The sequence below is a fragment of the Pelophylax lessonae genome (genome assembly GCF_965119305.1).
Source record: "Pelophylax lessonae genome assembly, chromosome: 4".
Classification (NCBI taxonomy): Eukaryota; Metazoa; Chordata; class Amphibia; order Anura; family Ranidae; genus Pelophylax; species Pelophylax lessonae.
Window position 1 is genome coordinate 659,296,968 of NC_138771.1, and position 19,649 is coordinate 659,316,616.

Below are 19,649 nucleotides of genomic sequence, written 5' to 3' on the forward strand. Positions count from 1 at the left end.
TCTGATGGGCTGGTGACAGGTACTCGGGTACTCTGATGACAGGTACTCAGGTACTCCGATGACAGGTACTTGGGTACTCTGATGGGCTGGTGACAGGTACTCGGGTACTCTGAGGGGTTGTGACAGGTACTCAGGTACTCTGATGGGCTGGTGACAGGTACTTTGATGGGCTAGTGACCGGTACTTTGATGGGCTGGTGACAGGTCCTCTTTATTGGGGGGTGTGACAGTGGCGGGTATCAGACCCCTGGCCTTCTCATCCAACTCGTGACCAAAGACCAGGCAATCTCACACCCTACCGTCACTTGCGTAACAATGCCACTCTCAGCTGCACCCGGCACACAGATTGTCCAGCTTGCGGGACCACAATCTAGATGCCAGCAGGCTGAGAGCGATTGTCACTGGGCTAATTAAGCAATTAACCCTTTCTCTGCCACCACCGCTGCGTTAGGATGAGCCCAGCGGACGCTCGTAATTTTAGAAATACCAATTATGACTTTAGAATAATCATCCGTAACACACACTGTCACAGCAAACAGGAATGTCCGGAGGATTTATCCTAAACAGTAGCGCTCTTCCAAGAGGCAGGTTTTTTGGTTAGCTTGCGTTTAAGAGCTTAGAGACAAAATTAACACTTTTCAAAATAAGGTTTAATTATAAAAAGGTTAAAATTGGTGCAAATAAAAATATTTACAGAAAAATGGGTTACAAAGAAATAGAGACACAATTCAGCAATTTAAAGGAATAGATAAATAATTAGAAATGGAAATACTTGCATTCAAAAGTCCTGGTGTTTCAGAGTTTCAGAGGCTGAACATGTGTGATCGGTTCTTCTTCAGCGATGTTACTGCTTGATGTTAAAATTGAGAACTGACAGCTCTATCAGCTTCTCTCCTTTTCTCTGACCCCCAGGGGGTGTCATCAGAAGTACTTGACCAATAAACACTGGGCCATGGGCGGCCCCGGAAGCTTAGCAAAAGGCCAAAACACCTCCCGCTTAGACAGATTACTAACAGAATTCATATCTCGAAATATGTAATGGTTACATTCTTGAAACTGATATTTTATTGTCCGGCATTAAATTTATTATCCACAGACACTAAACACGGGTTATCTCAGAATAACCTCTGACCCGTAAGGCATCTGATCGCTAGCTTGTCTTCCATAGGATTGAATGTGATCATGTTTGATCTTAATTCGATCGGTATTTTATTTGGCATTCAAATATATATTTTCTAGAGACATGTCATGTTCGGATAAAAAGTTATGAATTGGGTATGGATTTGTGAGATGTAGGTGTTACATTTTAATTAACAACTGGGCTTGTGGAAGTTACAAGGCAACCTCCCTGGCCATCTGCTCAGACCTCTGTCTGCGTTTGAGATAAGATCTGCTCGTTTATGACCCGGCATCTGCCAGGATGTGTTAATAAGATTTGCTTTGAAGCTCTGAGGCCCAAACTTCCTGCATTCCAGGAGGTAATTAACACTGCAAAAAGGAGCTGGGGTGAGGGGCTGGTAAAGGAATGACCTTTTTGGTTTTGAAAACTGTCCATCGCAGGATACCATGACAAAATGGTGTCCCAGCGCACAATCTCATTACAGGGGGGGCAATCAGTGTGTTTTGGTGTGAACTGTAATCAGGATCACAGGATCGGTGTGTGAGGAGGAGAGCCCGGTAATGGCTAGTTACCTCGGCTTGTTTACATTCTGTGACCGGCTGTATATATAATTATATATATATATATATTTATATATATAATATTTGGGGGTTCTAAGTGATTTTCTAGCAAAAAATAAAGATTTTTACTTGTAAACATCAAATGTCAGAAAAAGGTTAGGACTTTAGGTGGCTAGTCAACATTGTGGATTTGTTCATTTTATCCAGTTGCAGTCCCACAATTTGTAATTGCTTGTGTCACTTGCACATTCTTTCAGACTTTTATTTTTTTACCTTATTTATTTTATTGATATAAATATTTACAGATGTTTTATGTATGCACCTCTTATTTTCATTTTTAGCGCGGCACTTTTGGAGCTATATTGGGTGTACCAATTGTATCGATGGCTGTACCAGCAGATTACAAAGCCTTTGTAGCGTGATTCTATTTTTGTTATACTTAGTTATCCTGAAGTTCACCCATGTAGCCGCCCCACTTACCCAGCTGCTGAGCAGTCACGCTCGCCTGAAGAAGTGTGGCTCTTCACCTTCCATCCAAGCCCAATGATATCAACCCCAACAGCAGCTCTTTGAGACTCTTAAGCAAAAATTTACTTTGGCACCTCTATTGACCTATGCAGACTACTCAAAGCCCTTCTGGGTGTATACAGATGGAAGTTTACAAGGCTTGGGAGCAGTGCTGGCCCAGGTACAAGATGGCTGGCAACAAATGATTGCCTATGCCAGCCGAAGCCTTCGGCATACAGAGAAGAACCCCCAGAATTACAACTCTTTCAAATTGAAGCTGCTGACTTTAGTGTGGGCCATCACCAAAATATTTGAGAAGTATCTTACCAGGGGGACATAGAGGTATTCATGGACAACAACCAGCTTGCCTACTTGGACATAGCCAAGCTAGGGGCAGATGCTCTCAGCACATATAGACCTCCTCTGCTACACACTGCTGATATTGCCGTGGGTGTTTCCGGTCGGGTGCCTTCCCGCCGGGTTTGCTGTGAATTACTGGATTCTGCATTAATATAAGTTCTGTTCTCGGCAATCGTACTCTGTACATTTTCTGCCACCACACCATGCTGCACCTCCCCACACACCTTTCACCTCACTGAATTTAGAGTTCCACATTTCTTCTCTATGCTAATCTTTCTCTCTCTTCTATATGTTATGAAGTGTGGTTATCTTTACTACTGCAAGAAAAACCTCCCTCTTCTGTACTCTGATCTCAGATCAAATATTATAGATATGGCCCAGCCTTACCCTGTTTAGAAGGATGTGACCAGCCCAACCTCATCCTTCCCCAGCGTCTGAGACTTTCATTGTCATTTTTCTTCTCAGTCAGTGATGGCGTCTGCTGATCTGAGAGCTGAGCTGGAATGTTCCCTCTGTCTGAACATTTATACAGATCCTGTAATGCTGAGATGTGGACACAACTTCTGCCGGGTCTGTATTGATCATGTGCTGGATACACAGGGGGGGTCTGGAGAATATTCCTGTCCTGAATGCAGAGAGGAGTTTCAGGATCGTCCTGCACTGCAGAGGAACATAACACTGCGTAACATAGTGGAGAATTTCCTGTCTGCTCAACCAGATCAGGGGGAGTCCGGGGTCTTTTGTACTTACTGTGTGGACTTCCCTGTACCTGCTGTTAGATCCTGTCTGCTTTGTGAGGTTTCTCTGTGTGATAAACACCTGAGAGTCCACAAGAAGTCCCCAGAACACATCTTAACTGATCCCACCTTGTCCCCGGAGAGCAGGAAATGCCCTGTTCATAAGAAGATCCTGGAGTATTACTGCACTGAGGATGAGACCTGTATCTGCGTGTCTTGCTGTATGATTGGAGGACATAAAGGACATGAGATGGAGTCACTGGATGAGGCTTCTGAGAAGAAGAAGGAGACACTGATGAACGATCTTCAGAAACTTCTGATGAAGAGAGAGGAGATGGAGGAAAGAGTCCAGAGTCTGCAGGAACACGGGAGGAAAGTAGAAGAAAAAGCAGCTGGTGACACCCAGAGAGTCGTTGGCGTTTTTATAGAGTTTAGGAGACGTCTGGAAGACCTGGAGCAAAGAGTCCTGAGGGGCATCTCCGGGCAGGCAGAGCGGGTCTCCATCTCTGTTGCAAATTTCATCCGTAATCTGGAAATAAAGAAGGAGGAGCTGTCCAGGAAGATGCGTCACATTGAGGAGCTGTGTAACATGACGGATCCACTGACTGTCTTACAGGAATCAGACACAGGTGACTTGTGTGATACTGAGGATGGAGATAATGAGGACAGAGAGAGACATGAGAAGCTCCTCCATGATGGAGGGGGTCTGGATGTGGCTGGAGTCTTACACACAGGTTTATCTGATATAATAACAGAGGTAAATGTATACTTCCCTATACAGGGAGCTGCAGACATATTACTGGATGTAAACACCGCTCATGATTATCTACATATATCAGATGACAGGAAAATGGCTTCCAGGTCAAATATAGACCAGAATCGTCCAGAAACACCAGAGAGATTTCAGCGTTATACTCAGGTGATAAGCAGTCAGAGTTTCTCCTCAGGGAGACATTACTGGGAAGTGGATGTCGGGGGATCAGATGGATGGAGAGTCGGGATGTGTTATCCCAGTATAGACCGGAGAGGAGAACGGTCATGGATTGGAGATAATAACAAGTCCTGGGGTTTGGTCAGGTCTGGTAATCAGTATTGGGTAAAACATGGCAATGAGCACATCCCCTTGCCCACCAATATCCCCAGTAACAGAGTCGGGATATATCTGGATTATGAGGCCGGGCGGATCTCCTTTTATAATCTGTGTGACCCAATACGACACCTTCGCTCCTTCACCACCACCTTCACTGAGCCCCTCCATGCTGGATTATATGTATTGGAAGGTCGTATAAAGATATGTGGGGGGAATCTGGAGATGTGAGAACTCAACCAAGAGCCTGATGATGTCACAGGGAAAAGAGATGGGATTGGTGGAATATTCAGGGATGGGGAGTTGGTGTCCTTCAGGCTTTTCCACTATCTGTCATTGATTACTGTGATTGGGTAGAATATCTTTCAAATTACTGAACTAACATGTTCCTATTGGTCATTGAGGAGGGATGTGGGTTCTATCTATCTATCTATCTATCTATCTATCTATCTATCTATCTATCTATCTATCTATCTATCTATCTATCTATCTATCTATCTATCTATCTATCTATCTATCTATCTATCTATCTATCTATCTATCTATCTATCTATCTATCTATCCCTTCGTCTTTCTCTAGATTATAATGTGTGAACAGTCTCATTCTGAATTAATAATACATTTACAATGAGTTTGGTTAATTGATTATTTTATTGAGTGATGAAATAGAAATAAATATTAGATCTACAATTAGATAGAAAGAGATGAAAATTGATGTAAAAATCTCAGAAATGATCCAGAGATTTACTAGTGAGAGAAAAAATGGGATTTGTCACTAATATAATGATATTACTATAATGATGTATGATTACTAGAACTGGAATGTATCCCCAATATAATGTGTCCCCATAGAATGGATCATCAATAGAATTATATTGGATCACTTTTATAATGAATCCTAATATAATGTGTCTCCATAGAATGGATCACCAATAGAATTCTATTAGATCACTTTTATAATGAATCCTAATATAATGTGTCTCCATAGAATGGATCACCAATTCAATTCCATTAGATCGCTTTTATAATGTATCCTAATATAATGTATCATTGTGATGTTGTATCTTATAATCACTAGATGTGTCCTGGTGATGGGAGGAGAATTAGGAAAGGAGATGTTAATATGAATAAAGTTTTTCTCTATTGTACATGTGAAGTGTTGGCATTTAACACATATAATAAAATGTAAATGTATTGATAAATGCTGTGTGATTTCTGTGGTGGTGATCGGTGTGGGGATGTTGGGGTGTCTGTGAGTGGGGGGTTGCAGGTGTCTATGTTGATGGCTCAGCATGGGGGGTGTTGGGTTATCAGGTGTCTGTTCTAATGGATCAGTGTGGAGGGAGTTGGGGTGTAGGTAGGTGATAAATGCAGTTATCTTTGCTGATGGATCAGTGTGGGGGGTGTTGGGATGTCAGTGAGTGGGGGTGCAGGTGTCTGTGATAATGGATTAGTGTGGGGATGTTGGGGTGTCAGTAAGTGGGGGTTTCAGGTGTCTATATTGATTGATCAGTGTGGGGGTGTGGGGTGTAAATGACATGGGGGTGCAGGTGTCTGTGATGATGGATCAGTGTGAGGGGTGTTGGGGTGTCAGTGAGTGGGGGGTGTAGGTGCCTGTGCTGATGGGTCAGTGTTGGGCGTTGGGTTGTTAGTAGGTGATGTCTGTACTGATAAATCAGTGTGGGGGTGTTGGGGAATTAGAGGGTGGAAGGTGAAGGTGTCTATGCTGATGGGTCAGTGTTGGGCATCGGGTTGTTAGTAGGTAATGGGTGCATTTTTTTTGCTGATGGATCAGTGTAGGGGGGGGGAGGGGTGTTGGGGTGCCAGTGAGTGGAGGGTGCAGGTGTCTGAACTAATGGGTCAGTGTATGGGGATGTTGGGGTGTCAGTGAGTTGGGGGTGAAGGTGTATGTGATGATGGATCAGTGTGAGAGGTGTCAGAGTGTCAGTGAGTTGGGGGTTGCAGTTGTCTTTGTTGATGGATCAGTGTGAGAGGTGTCGGAGTGTCAGTGAGTTGGGGGGGGGGGGTGTGCAGGTGTCTGTGATGATGTTTCAGTGTGGGGTTGTTGGGGTATCAGAGTGTGGGAGGTAGAGTTGTCTGTGCTGATGGGTCAATATAGGATTTTGGGGTGTCAGAGTGGGGGGTGCAGGTGTCTGTGCTAATGGATCAGTGTGGGGGATGTTGGGGTGTTAGTGAGTTGGGGGTTGCAGGTGTCTGTACTGATTGGTAAGTGTGGGGGGTGTTGGAGTTTCAGTGATTTGGGGGTGCAAGTATCTGTACTAATAGATAAGTGTGGGGGATGTTGGGGTTTCATTGAGGGGTGCAAGTATCTGTGATGATGGATTAGTGTGGGGATGTTGTGGTGTCAGTGAGTTGGGGGTGAAGGTGCCTGTGCCAATGAATCAGTGTGAGGGGTGTGGGAGGTCAGTGAGTGGAGGGTGCAGGTGTCTGTATTGATGGATCAGTATGGGGGTATTGGGGTGTCAGTGAGTGGAGGGTGCAGGTGTCTGTGCTAAAGGATCAGTGTGGGGGTGTCAGTGAGTTGGTGGTGCAGGTGTCTGTACTGATGAATCAGTGTGGGGGGTATTGGGGTGTCAGTGAGTCGGGGGTGCAGGTGTCTGTGCTAAAGGATCAGTGTGGGGGTGTTGGGGGTGTCAGTGAGTTGGGGGTGCAGGTGTCTGTACTGATGGATCAGTGTGGGGGTATTGGGGTGTCTGTGCTAAAGGATCAGTGTTGGGGGTGTCAGTGAGTTGGTGGTGCAGGTGTCTGTACTGATGAATCAGTGTGGGGGATATTGGGGTGTCAGTGAGTCAGGGATGCAGGTGTCTGTGCTAAAGGATCAGTGTGGGGGTGTTGGGGGTCTCAGTGAGTTGGGGGTGCAGGTGTGTGTACTGATGGATCAGTGTGGGGGTATTGGGGTGTCAGTGAGTGTAGGGTGCAGGTGTCTGTGCTAAAGGATCAGTGTGGGGGTGTTGGGGGTGTCAGTGAGTTGGTGGTGCAGGTGTCTGTACTGATGGATCAGTGTGGGGGGTATTGGGGTGTCAGTGAGTTGGGGGTGCAGGTGTCTGTGATTATGTATCAGTGTGAGGGTGTTGGGGTATCAGAGGGTGTGCTGATGAGTCAATGTAGGGTGTTGGGGTGTCAGTAAGTGAGGGGTGCAGGTGTCTGTGCTATTGGATAAGTGTGGGGCGTTGGGGTGTTAGTAGGTGATGGGTGCAGTTGTCTTTGCTAATGGATCAGTGTAGGGGGGGGGGTGTTGGGGTGTCAGTGAATGAGGGTGCAGGTGTCTGAACTAATGAATCAGTAAACTTCCACTGAACTCCATACAATGTATCAGATGGATTATTAATAATAATAGGGATAAAGATAAAGGGAATATCTTGTTACAATGGCATCTGAAAATTGGTGGGATATATTAGACAGCAAGTGAACATGTTGTCCATGTGGTGAAAGCAGGAAAAAAATGGGATCGCATTTGCTTGTGTATGGGGCTGTGAAGCTCATGGAGACCTGTTTCCACAGCCAAAAGCTTCTACAACGGTCACATGAACATCAGTACTGGACTACGGAGCAATGGAAGAAGGTGGCCTGGTCTGATGAATCACATTTTCTTTTCCATCATGTGGATGGCCGGGTGCGTCACTTACCTGGAGAGGAGATGGCACCAGGATGCAGTATGGGAAGACAAGTCGGCGGAGGCAGTGTGATGCTTTGGGCAACGTTTTGCTGGGAAACCTTGGCTCCTGCCATTCATGTGGATGTTACTTTGGTGTCCAATCCTCAGGTAGGTCAGGGCTGTTTTAGCAAAAGGGGGCCATAGTCAATAATAGGTGGTTGGTCATAATGTTATGGCTGATCGGTGTATGTCAACCAGGGTCTGGTAGGTATTTTGGGAGGGATTCTTTTCAATTTTTGTTGTTTCATGCTCCAGGATGTGTTACAGCAAAAGTGACTTTTACAAAGAAAAACATGATAAAGTTTTAATTGCCAACAAATTATATTTTATTTATTTTCTTTTTGTGTAGCACGGTCCCCGTAGGGCTTGCTGTATAATGACTTGTTGGACCTCCTCTGATTACCAGCACACAGTTACTTAGGGTACAGCTCACACATTTAGCCTTATGCCCCATACACACGTGCAGATTATCTGCAGACTTTTGTCTGCAGATTTACCTTTTCTATGTAGTGCAAGGGCCTGCCGGATTGCATACAAATTGAAAGTGTTTAGGTTTGACCTCATATTATATGGTTTTGGTAAGTCTGCAGACAAAAGTCTGCAGATAATCTGCACGTGTGTATGGGGCATTACTCCCAATGGCTTGTTTCTCAATAAACAGTCCAGGGGTGTTGTTTTTTTTTTGTGTTTATTTTGGAACTTGGATGGGAGAGGGAATAATGGGATACTCCAACTGGAACTATGTACATTGGACAGGGCTGCTGAAAGAAATCGAGGGGCCCAATACAGACTACCTGGCAGGGCCCCCCAAGAAAATATTAAAGATATATTTAGCTAAAATTCCAACAAAATCACTATTATCAGACACAAATATAACATAACTCACATAATTCCTGCTAAATCTAAAAAAAAATAAACTAATGTTAAATAAAAAAGAAGATGGGATGAGAAAAATATACAGGCTGGGCAGTTGGAGCTCAGTGATCAGAGAGACAGAGAGAGAGAGAAACAAAGTTACAATTTACAAATAAACTCCTGAGCAGAGATAATATTAGAGCCAGTGCTGGGAGGGGGGCCCACACAAGGGAGGGGGATTAGTGAGGGACAACTGTCTCTTTCTCAGAAGATAAAAGCTGATAGCAGGGAGAGGGACAGATCAGATTCAGGTGCTGGAGGAATATTTCTGTATTTGTTGTCTATCACTAATCCCCCTCTCTGTATGGGCCCCCCTGTGTGCTCGGGCCCCCTACAAGAGGGCTGGTGGTTCCCCCCTATCAGCGGCCCTGACATTCGATAAGGACAACTCTCACTTGGCCTCACCAGGTTGCTTGTGGAAGCAGCTGCACTGCTTGAACCATACTGCCACAAGTATGGAAAGGGTTAAGTCTAGTGATCGACCGATTATTGGCAAAGCCGATATATTGAGGGCCAATATGCACTTTCCCTGATATATCAGAATCGGCCACCAAGGTGACCGATATTGCTGATATTTCGGGATAGTGCTTGTACCGGAGTGATGCCTGCAACTAGAGGCATCACCCCGGTACCGGCGTCCATAGCCGACGCTCGGCTGTCATTACAAGGAGTGGGAGAGGACGTCCCCCCCCTCCCGCCGCCTTCTGCGGCTCACCCGGGTACCCCGTCCCACCGGGAGACCCAGGCAACCAGTCTGCACGGCCGCCGAAGACCGGATCAAAGCCGCATTGCGCTCTAATCAGGTCTCCGTGTAAAAACCTGGAAGTGATGTCATGACAGCACTTCCGGGTACTCGGTGCCAGATTTAAAGAAAATGACACCACTCAAAACAGCCAAACTTGGCGTTTTGAATGCTTTTAAGTGTAGAGGAGAGGTTTGGGGTCTTTGAGACCCCCAGATCCCTCCACAAGCGTACCTGTCAATTGATAAAAAAAAATAAAAATGTACAAAAATATCGACCAAAATCGGCTGATACCGATATGCATTGACCGAAATATCGGCAACGAAAAAACAATATCGGTCAATCACTAGTTAAGTCTCCTTGCCCTCTCTCTCTCCAGCAATAGACTTGGTGAACTACATTATCTTCAGAACACTCACTAGCTTTACTGACACCCATCCACTGACTCTTCTGGCTACAGGGGTGGCCCCCCTCAGGTCAGGCCCCTTAACACTGATCTGTACTGCAGAATCAGATCCTCCAGTGTCTCCCCTTCTAGTTAGCTTTACAGAACCTCTGGGTTCAGTTCCTCTCTAGCTCTCTCCAGGCTCTCAGGTTGACTACCTAAGGCCGCATGGCACCTCTAAAGAGGAGGAGGAGGCAGCCGCCCCCTCCCTCCGGGACTCCGCTATCCAGCCGAAAGACCCCGAGAACATGTGTTCCTGGCTCTTATACAGTATCCCGGCATGCACTGAGGCTCTTTCCTCTGCCAAATATCAGGGCTGTATAAAACACCTATGCACTCATTTGTCAGGTTTCCTTCCACTGTCCAATATGCCTCCCTATTGGACCAGTGTGAAGCATATAAAGTGTATTCCAGGGAAAAGGAAAGGGGAGGGGGGAAGGGAAAAACCAGAGAGACACTGGAAGTTGGGGATTTGAGTGTGCCCAAAAAACAAAATAAAAATAACTAAAAAAATTATAAATTTTATTTAATGACACAATAAGATTAAAATGACAGTCATGTATACCATGTAAAAACCATTGCACGTTCTGCATGTCATCATATAATTGGTGGATCGACCCGTTTTTGCCCAAACAATGAGCTTCTTCAGGATCCAATTATGCATGAGCCTTCAAAGTATTAGCCCTTTAGGGATCATCTATAAGAAATATATATATATATATATATATATATATATATATAAATACCGTGTTTCCCCCGAAAATAAGACTCCCCCCGAAAATAAGACCTACTTACAGTTTTGCCTCTCGCTGAAATATAAGGCATCCCCCGAAAATAAGACTTCCTCGATAATAAGACTTCCCCGATAATAAGGCCCCCCGAAGCTACCGTAACTCTGGACTCTGGACCATAGCGGCGGGCACCGCCGCGCAGCTCACTGTTGGCCGCAGTGCAGCCGGAGCAGACAAGAAGTGTGAGGTCACTTTTAATCAGAGAGCCTGTGCCGCTGCCAGGACAAAGCTGCCTCCTGCTGCTCGCTCTGCCCTGACGGAGTCTGGCTGACTCACAATTAGACAGTGAGTCGTACGGGGCAGGAATCGGGCACATTGTGTGGACACACAGGGGTGACTGAGGTAGGGGGGGAATGTCTGGTAAAGGGGTGGGGTGAATGTCTGGTGAAGGTGTCCACTGGCACAGGGGTGTGGGGAGTGGGATCACTTAAAATGACACAGGAGGATAAGAGGGGGCAATCAAAATGACACAGGAGGATCAGAAGGGGGGGGGGGGGAATCAAAATGACACAGGAGGATCAGAAGGGCGGGGGGGATCAAAATGACACAGGAGGATCAGACGGGGGGGGGGAATCAAAATGACACAGGAGGATCAGAGGGGGCAATCAAAATGACACAAGAGGATCAGAGGGGGGGGGGGGGAATCAAAATGACACAGGAGGATCAGAAGGGGGGGGGGAATCAAAATGACACAGTAGGATCAGAAGGGGGGAATCAAAATGACACAGGAGGATCAGAAGGGGGGAGTCAAAATGACACAGGAGGATCAGAAGGGGGGGGGGATCAAAATGACACAGGAGGATCAGAAAGGGGGGGTTCAAAATTACATAGGAGGATCAGAAGGGGGGGAATCAAAATGACACAGGAGGATCAGAAGGGGGGGAATCAAAATGACACAGGAGGATCAGAAGGGGGGGATCAAAATGACACAGGAGGATCAGAAGGGGGGGGGGATCAAAATGACACAGGAGGATCAGAAGGGGGGGATCAAAATGACACAGGAGGATCAGAAGGGGGAGTCAAAATGACACAGGAGGATCAGAAGGGGGGGATCAAAATGACACAGGAGGATCAGAAGGGGGAGTCAAAATGACACAGGAGGATCAGAAAGGGGGGGATCAAAATGACACAGGAGGATCAGAAGGGGGGGGATCAAAATGACACAGGAGGATCAGAAGGGGGGGAGTCAAAATGACACAGGAGGATCAGAAGGGGGGGGGAATCAAAATGACACAGGAGGATCAGAAGGGGGGGAATCAAAATGACATAGGAGGATCAGAAGGGGGGGGGAATCAAAATGACACAGGAGGATCAGAAGGGGGGGGATCAAAATGACACAGGAGGATCGGGGGGGGGGGGGATCAAAATGACACATGAGGATCAGAATGGGGGGGGGGGGATCAAAATGACAAAGGAAGATCAAGGGGGGGGGGGAAGAAAAATGACACAGGAGGATCAGAGGGGGCAATCAAAATGACATAGGAGGATCAGAGGGGGCAATCGAAATGACACAGGAGGATCAGAAGGGGGGGGGGATCAAAATGACACAGGAGGATCAGAGGGGGGGGGGGAATCAAATTGACACATGAGGATCAGAACGGGGGGGGGGATCAAAATGACATAGGAGGATCAGAAGGGGGGGGAATCAAAATGACACAGGAGGATCAGAAGGGGGGGGGGGATCAAAATGACACAGGAGGATCAGGGGGGGGGGGGGAGTCAAAATGACACAGGAGGATCAGAAGGAAGGGGGGATCAAAATGACACAGGAGGATCGGGGGGGGATCAAAATGACACATGAGGATCAGAATGGGGGGGGGATCAAAATGACAAAGGAAGATCAAGGGGGGGGGGGAAGAAAAATGACACAGGAGGATCAGAGGGGGCAATCAAAATGACACAGGAGGATCAGAAGGGGGGGGGAATCAAAATGACACAGGAGGATCAGAAGGGGGGGATCAAAATGACACAGGAGGATCAGAAGGGGGGGGATCAAAATGACACATGAGGATCAGAAGGGGGGGAATCAAAATGAGACAGGAGGATCAGAAGGGGGGGGGGGTCAAAATGACACGGGAGGATCAGAAGGGGGGGGGAATCAAAATGACACAGGAGGATCAGAAGGGGGGAATCAAAATGACACAGGAGGATCTGAAGGGGGGGGAATCAAAATGACACAGGAGGATGTAATTTGCTGGTTCGTGATGACAACTACTACCGTACCGTATACAGGTAATACATTTCCTTTTTTTTGGTTCATTAATAAATGTGTACCGTATTCTTCTTCATGGAAAAATAAGACATCGCCTGAAAATAAGACCTAACGCATCTTTGGGAGCAAAAATTAATATAAGACACTGTCTTATTTTCAGGGAAACAGGGTATATAGGACTGGATCAGAAAAGCGTATATCTTATAAAATAAAGGGCCCTTAAAATATAGAGCTGGATTAATTGTTGAATATAAATGTTGGGAATGAGGATGAAACCACCAGTGAATAAACACCCATATACTCCAGACAGGGGGTAAAATAGGGAATGTATATATAATAATACCCAACAACATTCGTCTGAATTCAGCCACATAAGGACTATATCCCCATAACCGGCATAATAAACACCACGTCCAAAATATGCAAAAAAGACAAGCCTTCCGTCCAGGGCCGAAGCAGAGCAGGTTTTTTTTTTTTTTTTTTGGGCACACTCAAATCCCCAACTTCCAGTGTCTCTCTGGTTTTTCCCTTCCCTTCTAACCTCCCCTTTCCTTTTCTCTTCCCCTTCTTCCTTTCCCACCCCAGTAAGACCTGCAATACACTTGATATCATTTAAACTTTTAGGGGACGGTGCCAGAGTTTTGCATACAGGTATCTACTCTCCACTAAATTTTTTCTGGGTAAATGTTTTTTATTACGTTTCAAATGCAATACAGGTGTAACAAACAAAATAAAAGGTAACAGGTGATCAAAATTAACATATGAAGAAATAACGGTATAGGTTCAAGCATTTTACAAATAATTCACATTTGTTGCCATCTAGTGTCAAGAATAGATATTGCATGCATTTTACAGGTATATATTTTCTGATTTCCATGTGTCCTACATTATCGCCATCTTGTGTCCAAAAACAGATATTACAAGGGGTAATCGGGTTAGGTATTGTATACTAAAGTGGGGTACACACTAGTAGAAAATCTATCCAGAATTCCCGTCCGAGGTAAAATCGTACGATTTTCGGCTAGTGTGTACACAACTTTCAGCAGCTGATGCCGACATTTTCAACGAAAAAAAAAAAACGGAGGGACAATCACCAACATTTTTATCGTCCGTCACCAGACGACCAATTTTAGTTTAATGTGTATGCAGTATGTCCGCGAAAAATCGGATACGAAAGACCGCGCATGATTTGAAGTTGCTGACGACCCGGAAGTCTAGGAACAAATGTCCCAAAAAAAAAAAAAAAAAAAAAATAGACAAGAAATTTTGTGAAAATTATGCACTGTCAACTAAAAACTGTTATGACCACTGAGCTTGAGAGAGAAAAATCGGAGGATTTTCGTCAAGTTTTTACAAGCCTTTAGGAAGTTATTTATTTGGCGAAGTGGTTATAGTACCAATGGGACCGCATTTGCCACTTGGCTTTTTTCCCTTTGGTAATGAGCACAACTGGTGGTCATTAGTAATTCGTATGTATGGTGTGTCTGCGTGTTCTCTATTATCTCTAATAGTGAGGGTGGGTTGCTACATTTCCATTTAATTGTGATGGAGATTCTAGTTGCAAGAAGGATGCTGAGTGCCACTTTGTGAGATTGTATAGGGAGATTTTTGTCAGGAAGGTTCTGCCAGAGGACAAGTTGGCAACCGCAGGCAAGGTCCTGCCCCTCGAATCACCCAATGAAGAGGTGCACTTAGCAAGCGCCAACGCGTTAGCGAGCGCTAACTGGTGCATTGGAGAACGCAGAAGCGCCAGGATGCGAATGTGAGTGCACATGCGCACGCTAATGTCAGTTTTGGCGCCAAATGGGCTATTTAAGCTGGGTCTGTTCCAAGGATCAGTGCTGTCTCGTCTACAGCGTTCCGTGCCAGTCCTGCTTCCTGTTACCTGCATTTGTTCCTGAAATACTGACCCGGCTTGCCTCTGACTACTCCTGCTCTCTGCCTGCACCGACCCCAGCCTGTTCTTTGACCATTCTCCAGTCTCTCCATTTGTACCTGATCCAGTGGCGGCCCGTGCATAGGGGGCGCCAGGGCGCCGCCCCCCTTAAAAAAAAGAAAAAAAAAAAGACAAAAAAGAACAATAAAGTTATGAAAAAAAAAATTGGTTCGCCGGCCTATGTGGTGGCTAAAGGGTGGGGGGTGGGGTTTACGACCCAGAAGAGGCGCCGATTGGCTGCCTTCTGGGGGCGTAACCTGGGCGCAGGAAAGAGCGCTTGGCCACCCCCACCTTCGTGATATCCTGGCTGTGATTGATCCAGTCTCCAGCCTGGACCAATCATCATCCAGGACAGCCGATTGCTGATGTCGCAATGGGGGCGGTGCCGGTGCGTGCGTCAGTCACTCACCGTCACCGCCGCTCACCTTCCCGCCGCAGAAGAGGACGAGGGAGAAGCCGCTTACCTTCCCGCCGCCGCAGAAGAGGACGAAGGATCGAGGAGGGAGAAGCCGCCGCCGGGAGCCGAGCCGCCGCCAGGTAAGTGCATTGGGTTGAAGGAAGCACGCACGCTGGTCTCTGCATTGATTGGGGGACAATGCTGTGGGCACTCTGCAATCATTGGGATACAATGCTGTGGGCACTCTGCAATCATTGGGGTACAATGCTGTGGGCACTCTGCAATCATTGGGGTACAATGCTGTGGCACTCTGCAATCATTGGGGTACAATGCTGTGGGCACTCTGCAATCATTGGGGTACAATGCTGTGGCACTCTGCAATCCTTGGGGGACAATGCTGTGGCACTCTGCAATCATTGGGGGACAATGCTGTGGGCACTCTGCAATTATTGGGGGACAATGCTGTGGCACTCTGCAATCATTGGGGACAATGCTGTGGCGCTCTGCAGTGATTGGGGACAATGCTGTGGCGCTCTGCAGTGATTGGGGACAATGCTGTGGCACTCTGCAATCATTGGGGACAATGCTGTGGTGCTCTGCAGTGATTGGGGACAATGCTGTGGCGCTCTGCAGTGATTGGGGACAATGCTGTGGCGCTCTGCATTGAAAGGGGCTCGCGCGCTGAACTCTGCATTGATGGGGGCATGGAACAGTGTTCATTGCATTGAAGGGGGCACAGCACAGTTGCATTGAAGGGGGCACACACGCTGAACTCTGCATTGTGGGGGCACAGCCCAGTGTTTATTGCATTGAAGGGGGCATAGCACAGTGTTCATTGCATTGAAGGGGGCACAGCACAATATTCATTGCATTGAAGGGGGCACGCACGCTGATCTCTGCATTAAAGGGGGCACGCACGCTGGTCTCTGCATTGAAATATACCATCTCCTGTACCATGACCTGTGCCATGCCTATACCCTATCTGTGCCATGCCTATACCATCTCCTGTACCATCACCTGTGCCATGCCTATACCATCACCTGTGCCATGCCTGTACCATGACTTCAAAGTCACGCAATTTTTTACTGCGTTTTTTGACGCGAAGCAATACCTATTACATTTTTCTTTTTGCGCCCCCCCAAAAATTTTGAGCACCAGCCGCCACTGATCTGATCTGACCTCTCTGTGTATGACCCGGCTTGTCTGACTCTGTTTATCTTCCAGTATTTCCCCCGAGGCTTCCAAGTTGCTGCATTGGTCCAACTACTCCCAGGGCACCTGCCTCCTTCTGGAACTCTACTCTACCAGCAGTCCTGCAGCCTGTATGTCCACCGGCACTCATGCGACTCTGCACTCTTGCGTCTCCTGTTTACCCTATCAGGGGCTCAGAGTCAGAGGTGTAAGAGAGGCCTTCCTCCGCACATTCAGGCTCTACCTACCAGGTACCTGACAGATTTTCTGCATTTTAGCCTGGTGGAGATTTTTTGGTGAAGTTCTTAAAGTGAGGCACTAAGTGTGGCTTTTATAGCCTGAGGCAAGTGCCCTCGTCCATTGGGATGGTGTAAATGTGGCTTCTCCACACAATTTTTGACCAGTGTGAATTGAAACACTCTGCAGATGGACTGAGTTGCACCTTAGCACACTGATCAGACCTCACCAACAGATCCTGCTCTCTGGTAGGCAGAGAACAATATAGATTTACCTGCAATCCTTCTGGTAAGCAGACAGGACCCAAAACTATACTCTCTCTCACTAGCACCTACCTAGGACGTTGCTACACTTGTAAAAAGAAAAACAGAGTACAGACCTCTTCCAAAGGTCCCCCAAATATTTTGGGGGTCCTTTGGAAGGCTCTGTATTTAAACCTTGGTTGGTCATTTTTACCTAAAGGGAAACCTATAATAAAGCTTACCTGTAGGTAAAATAAATCTCCTAAACCTGCACCGTTTAGGAAGTATTCACCCTGCATGCACCAGTGAATGTACTCTGAAGGTCCAGCGTACCTTACCAGACCTTCATGTCAAAACCTAGTGCTCCTGCGCGCGTGCGTGGGACTGACGTAATCGTGGCTCCGGCCAATCGCATAGACGGAGAGCGCAAACCCGGAAGAAAGATGGGGGGGGGGGGGGGAGATGTCAGGGGTGAAGGGCTTCACTCTATGGTGAGTATTTCATAATGTGCTAGTTACCATGCACCCCACATATTATGTCATCGTCTTGGAGGTTTCTTTTTTTTTTTTTTACGACAGCCGCGGTTTACTACCTGAAGACTAAGCCGATTTCTGGCATTTGTTGCTTACAAGTTAAAATAAGTATTTTTTGCTAGGAAATTACTTAGAACCCCCAAACATTATATATATATATATATATATATATATATATATATATATATATATATATATATATAAAATATATATTTTTTAGCAGAGACTCTGGAGAATAAAATGGCGTTCGTTGCAATATTTTATGTCACACGGTATTTGCACATCGGTCTTTCAAACGCAATTTCTTTGGAAAAAATACACTTCACTGAATAAAGAAAATGACACATTAAAGTTAGCCCAACTTTTTTGTATATTGTAAAAGATGATGTCACGCCGAGTAAATTGATACCTAACATGTCATGCTTTAACACACTGCGCACACTCATGGAATGGTGACAAATTACTGTATTTTAAAATCTCCGTATGCGACGTTTTATTTTTTGTTTACGGTTACCAGATTAGAGTTACAGAGGAGGTCTAGGAATTATTGCTGTCATTCTAACGAACGGAGCGAGAACTCATTTTTCGTATTTATTTATTTTTTTAACTGTCCCTTTAAAAAAAAAAAACCTGATCACTTTTATTGCTGTCACAAGGAATGCAAAAAGGCAGTGACAGGTACTCCTTATGGAGGGATTGGGGGTCTAAAAGACATCAAACCCCTCCTCTGCACTTCAATGTATTCAAAACTCCAAAATCTGCATTTTTAAATACTTCAGATTTTTTTAAATCAGCGCCATTGGCTGCTGAGTAAACTGGAAGTGACGTTGAATCCTGGTTACTACATAGGAGACCCGGTCGAGGCCAATCCCAGCTCCGTTCGGGACTCCAATCAGTCGGCGGATGTGCTGGCTGGTGGCTTGGGTCTCTTGGTGGGACGGGAGAACCAGGCAGAGTGGCGGAAGGCGGCAGGAGGGGGGGGGGGACGGGGGACGTCCCCTCCCGCTGCTTGTGATAATGACTGAGCGGCTGGTGAGCCGCATTGATTGTTATTACTTGAAAGCTGACCGTTGGCTCCAGGGGAGGACTGGGCCAGGGGGGCAGAGGGGATATTGCCCCCCGGGCCACTTTGATGCTCCGTAAAAAGGCTGCACCACTTCTGCCACAGACATGCCTAAAGGATTCCTGATAAAAAATTCCCCAATGCTGACCTACTGAGTGGGAGATGAAGACAAGGAAAGTGCGCAGGCCTCACCCCCCCCCCCCCCCCACAGCATGGATGGTGTAAACTGTGTCTGAGCAGAGGCCTGTTCCATGCCCCACTGGAGTCTCTCCTTCCCCAGCCAGCCACGAGTTCAGTCAGTGAGTAGAGAGTACCTGGAGTGGAGCTTCAGCCTGGAATGGGGGTCAGGACAAGGCCAGCAAGAGGGCGAGTGGGAGGAGGGCCAAGTCGCGGCACCATGGGCCTCTGGTTTGTACTTGCCTCCAGGGCCAAAAGTTGCCAGTTAGCCCCTGGTTGGCTCTAAAAGACAATACCGGGGTGACCATGGGCGTCCGCAGAACTTTTTTCAGGGGGGGGGGCATAATTTTAAGGTCACCCATGCTCCACCCCGTTTTGCCCCCATAGATCCAACTTTAGAGCAGGCCAGGCCAGGGTCCCACCTTGGATCCTCTTTAGAGCAGGGTCCCCATAGATCCCCTTTAGATCACGCCAGGCCAGGGTCCCCCATAGTTCCCCCTTTAGAGCAGGCCAGGGTCCCCATGAATCCCTTTTTAGTCTTACCTTTTCACCTATATTCCCTGTGCTACCAGGTTTTCCTGCACCACCAGTTACCCCAGGCTCTCCCTGCAAAGAATATATATATATATATATATATATATATATATATATATATATATATATATATTTAGCCAAATTTTACCCCCTTTAGAGCAGGCCGGGTCCCCATAAATCCCCCTTTA

The 19,649-nt window shown here is 46.5% G+C and overlaps 1 protein-coding gene across 1 annotated transcript in view; it reads left to right on the forward strand.

Annotated features, from left to right (window-relative positions):
* Nucleotides 1-3,017: 3,017 nt before the first annotated feature.
* The window catches only part of LOC309553064 (uncharacterized protein), a gene marked incomplete at both ends in the record, with an annotated part of 30,375 nt that continues 13,743 nt past the window's right edge, over nt 3,018-19,649 (forward strand). Inside the window, 2 exons of the mRNA XM_082253964.1 lie at nt 3,018-4,597; nt 14,663-14,667. Coding sequence (XP_082110090.1) covers nt 3,018-4,597; nt 14,663-14,667 — 1,585 coding nt within the window. The remainder of the gene's footprint in view (nt 4,598-14,662; nt 14,668-19,649) is intronic.